This window comes from Sardina pilchardus, chromosome 20, assembly GCF_963854185.1.
Source record: "Sardina pilchardus chromosome 20, fSarPil1.1, whole genome shotgun sequence".
NCBI classification, from domain to species: Eukaryota; Metazoa; Chordata; class Actinopteri; order Clupeiformes; family Clupeidae; genus Sardina; species Sardina pilchardus.
Genome location: NC_085013.1, coordinates 21,798,626 through 21,803,084, shown reverse-complemented (window position 1 = coordinate 21,803,084; position 4,459 = coordinate 21,798,626). Strand labels below are relative to the sequence as shown.

Here is a 4,459-nt window from a genome sequence, read left to right as displayed (position 1 = left end):
ATAAATGTTGAGATGAGCTTTAATGCACGTCTATTTTCAGAGCCTATTTACCTCATCTGATGCTGCTGATACACAGTTAGAAAGTAACTATGGTGTGACACAAGGAGTAACTCACCCACTATTCTGTTCTTACATAATCCTAATCCTAATCCACCACTGAATGATTCAATGTCTTTGTTTCCTAATAGCTGCAATGGTTTGCTTAACACTTACTTAAAGTATAACTTAAGTGACTTACTGTACTGTAAGTGAATTGTTGCTCTATCAGAAAGAATTTTATTTCAAGTAAATTAGTTGGTGTATTAGTTGGTGTATTTTCTTTCCCTTTTTTTGTAGCACACATTTGAGAAACTGCACAATTTCTTGTATAAGTTTCAGAAATGTACCCTCATAAAAATGATACCTAGAATGATATCAAAATACACAATACATTTTAAAAATGATTAGTAACAGATTGGTAAAAAATGTTACATCAGATAACATAAAAGATTCGTCATGCAGTGTAAAAGGACGCGATTCTGGGTCAGGTGTGGTCATTGATTATATTTGCTTGTGATGACTCATGAGTGTCTGTGGTCAAACTGATGGGCAGACTGAGTGAAGAAAGATGAAGACCTAAGAAGCGTCCCGTACTGATTCTCTCTGCTGGATGCTAACGGCTTTCCAGTACTTTTCCGGTGTCCAGTGTCTTGCTGTTGCTAGGTGCTTGAGAATATTTCCGTTCCTTCTTTTTTTAAATGTAGTAATTCATCTTTTTTTAGAAGAGTGTGAGTGAGTGGGTGGGTGGGTTAGTTAAGAGGGATGCTTTTTAAAGACATTAAAGATTTATTATCTGACTAAACATTACCAGCTGCCATGCATACTGTGCACATCTTAACCATGGCCATCTGTTTATATTCTATATGTGTCCTGAGGTATTTTCCCTCAGGAGGCTGTGTGATTATGAGAACTTGATGAACTCTGACCTTTGACCTAACCTGGGAAAAGGTTCTTATCTCATATTTACTTTGCGTACAGTACCTGTATGACTGCTCAGGGTTGGACCGTTGCACTGTTTGGATTTGGTTGAAGTGCTTCTGAGAAACAGGATGCTTAACTGACGTGAATCTAGATTGTGGTGAATATCTAATACTTGTGTGTGTGTGACTGTGTGTGTGTGTGTGTGTGTGTGTGTGTGTGTGTGTGTCCTTTGTACATCAGCATTTACATCTGTCAGTGTATGTGTACAAGTGTGTGAGTGTGTGCCTGTGGTCTGTATTTTCCACGAGTTCAAACATGCACACACACGCACACACACACACAAACATACGCCTTCACACAACATGCACACGCACACACACACACACGCACGCACGCACACTCACACACACACACACACACACCTGATTCTTCAGTCTTGCTCATCCTTCTCCTCTTCCCCCCCCTCCAGATCCGTGTGTACATCAACTCCATCGGTCGCGATGAGAGCCACAAGACGGACCTGGTGGCCCTGCGCTTCCTGTCGGTCAACTCCATCATCGACCCCTGGGTGTTCATCATCCTCAGTCCGTCCGTCATGCGCTTCCTGTGGGGCGCCATGTGCAAGAGCTCCCTGCTGCGCTCCCGGGACTCCCTCTACCGGAGCTCGCTGGCCAAGAACTCGCTGGGCACCATCAACAAAGACCCTCAGGCCCAGCTGGAGCTGTGCCCGGCCACGGGCATCACCGAGCTCACGCAAACGCAAACGAACCTGTCGCACAAGTCTCCTCAGATGGTGTGACCCGAGAGGACACAAGGGGGGTGTGGCACAGGGTGGCACGGGGTGGCACGATTTGGGTTAAGTCGCACGTGTGAACTTCGCTCCGACGCGTAGCTTAGAGGATCGCGAGTGATTCTCCGAGAGAGTTGAAAAGGGGCGGAGCTGAGAAGAGGGTGTTTGTAAATAAGCTGTCATCGATACTTAAACAACTTCAAGGAAGTGAGACTATACGCCCCGCTACTTCTGCCCTGGCATGAGGGACCAATCAGAAGCATCTGCCCTGGCATAAGGGACCAATCAGAAGCGTCTGCCCTGGCATAAAGGACCAATCAGAAGCGTCCGTGGGTCTCCCTTCAGCGTCCGGGGCACACCCTTCCTCCACTCACAATGACCACAGAATGCTGCTGTTTTGGGGAGTGGAGGAAGCTGCTTTGTTTGTTTGTTTGTTTGTTTTCTAAGACGGACTTGAGGCTCCAGTGGAGACTTCTGCTGACCTGTGCTGATGCTTTAACTCAGGGTGACCAAGGCTGGGGAACAGGCACACAGAAGCTGGACACACACACACACATGCACACACACACACACACACACACACACACACACACACACACACACACACACACACACACACACACACACACACACACACACACACACACACACACACACACACACACAACAGAGCAGTACCGTCGCAGGTTTTAGGGGCAGGGGGTGACTTCCTGACGCCTCCCAAAAGGGCTTGCAGAGTTTGCAGCAGAACTGGGGGGAGTCTTAAAAATGCGCCCCCCCCCAGGGCCTTCCCCCCGTCCCTCCCCCCAGAGGAATGATTGATGTCATCCGACGTTGGTGCATGTGTGCTGTGCTGTGCTGTGCTGTGAGAGCGCGATGTGGAAATTCCCATGTAGGTCTCGGAGTCGTTTCGGAGTTTAGAGAGAAGTTCGTTCATCCCGAAATCAGTGACCCCTTGGGGCGGCCGATAAAAAAGAATGCAGCTGTGACATCAAACAAAGAGCGCTCTTAACGCACGCACGGCGTCTGGACATCGCTGCCACTCCACTCGACAGGCTGACCACATGTTCTCCCACCAAATAGCCTTTCGCCCTCATAGCCTGAGTCTGGGTCAACACACTGGCTCTCCGCAAGTCGAAGCGCGATGAGCCCCTTCTTGTTTTGACTTTCCGTTGCTTTACTTGAGAAAGCGCGTTGCGCAAGGTCCATTATTTTCACTAGGGGCAGACCCAAATCCCACTCGCCCAGAGAGAAGGTGGAGGGGGCTGCTATCTCTGTGCTGACAAGACACTTTTGTAGTATTACCAGTTTTATGGATGTAGCTTATATATAAGTGTCATTCAAAGTGTGCGTTTGACTTCGCTAAATGGGGTCAAAGAGAAAGCTCTGACTTATTTAAAGTGCTCATTTCACTGCATTGGTGGTTTATATGAATGTGTGTGTGCGTGTGTGTGTATTTGAGAGAGAGAGAGAGAATGTGTTTGTATGTATGTGTGTGTGTGTGTGTGTGAGAGAGAGAGAGAGAATGTGTGTGTGTGTGAGAGAGAGAGAGAGAGAGAGAGAGAGAGAGAGAGAGAGAGAATGTGTGTGTGTGTGTGTGTGTGTGTGTGAGAGAGAGAGAGACTTAATAATGTGTCCATAAGTGTTTTAGTAACCATGATTCAGATGGTTGGTTTTGATGGTAAATGAGTTATTACCTGCTGTTGGGAGACTGTGAGTGCACTGGCCTTTGTCAAGTTTGTCCATGCTATGGTATTTCTGTACATGAGATATAAGAGGATGTTGTTTGTGAATCCCCGTAAACTTGTGTTTTATTTAATCGTGTTTGTTGTTTAAAACCTTGTGTCTGATCTGCATGTGAAAGTAATTTTCCTCTGTAATTAAAAACAACATGTTAAACCTCTCTGAGATCTCTTGAGTTAATAAATGACATGACTAACACACCTACATCACCCACACGCTCACAGCAGTGTTCCCACGAAGCACTTTTGCACTAAAGGCTCCATATGTATATAACATATATCATACACATAACAGGAATGGGGAACCACATATAATATATACGGTTCCTCAAACCATATATCAGGACCTCTAATTAGGCCCATATGCTGGTGGGAGATTGATGAGAACAGCCAATTCACCGTTGACATTTACTTTGTCAAACTACAATAAAGCTCTCCTGCTGAAAAGCTGGTGCTGGGAACCGTTGGGTCCTGTGAAACACGTGAGTGTCCCGCCCACAGTGTGTTGTGATAAGACCCCCACGTTTCTTTACGGGGGAGGAGAACCGAGATCCGCATAACTGCGCCTCTTCCTCCTCCTCCTCCTCCTCCTCCTGCATAACTGCGCCTCAGCAGGGAGGATGCAGGACGAGTTAGCGAGGTGAGGCGAGGCTTGGCATGGCATGAACTCCCACCCCTCCTCCTCCTCCTCCTCCTCCTCCTCCTCCTCCTCCTCCTGCTCATCCAGGCTCAACAAGGGGGGAAAACATAAACAAAGACTGATGGGGAATTTGAGAAAACTCCTCTCCGCTCCCACTTTCATTATTGGAAAACATGACTCTCCTGTGAGCATGAATCACCAGGCCGAGAGATAAATCTCCCCTGCATCCCTCTCACAACCCCTGGAGTTCAAAACCGAAAATGAAAAGCTTCAGCCAAGATGCCACTTTGATCTCCTCACAGCTTACACTGGGTTGACGCGTGTGTG

At 47.1% G+C, this 4,459-nt stretch overlaps 1 protein-coding gene across 1 annotated transcript in view; it reads left to right on the top strand.

Moving 5' to 3' along the window:
• ptger2a (prostaglandin E receptor 2a (subtype EP2)) overlaps window positions 1-3,647 on the top strand; it is a 10,673-nt gene extending 7,026 nt beyond the window's left edge. The window contains exon 2 of the mRNA XM_062523594.1: window positions 1,430-3,647. Within this exon, the coding sequence (XP_062379578.1) occupies window positions 1,430-1,759 (330 nt within the window). The 3' untranslated portion in view covers window positions 1,760-3,647. The remainder of the gene's footprint in view (window positions 1-1,429) is intronic.
• Window positions 3,648-4,459: the final 812 nt, after the last annotated feature.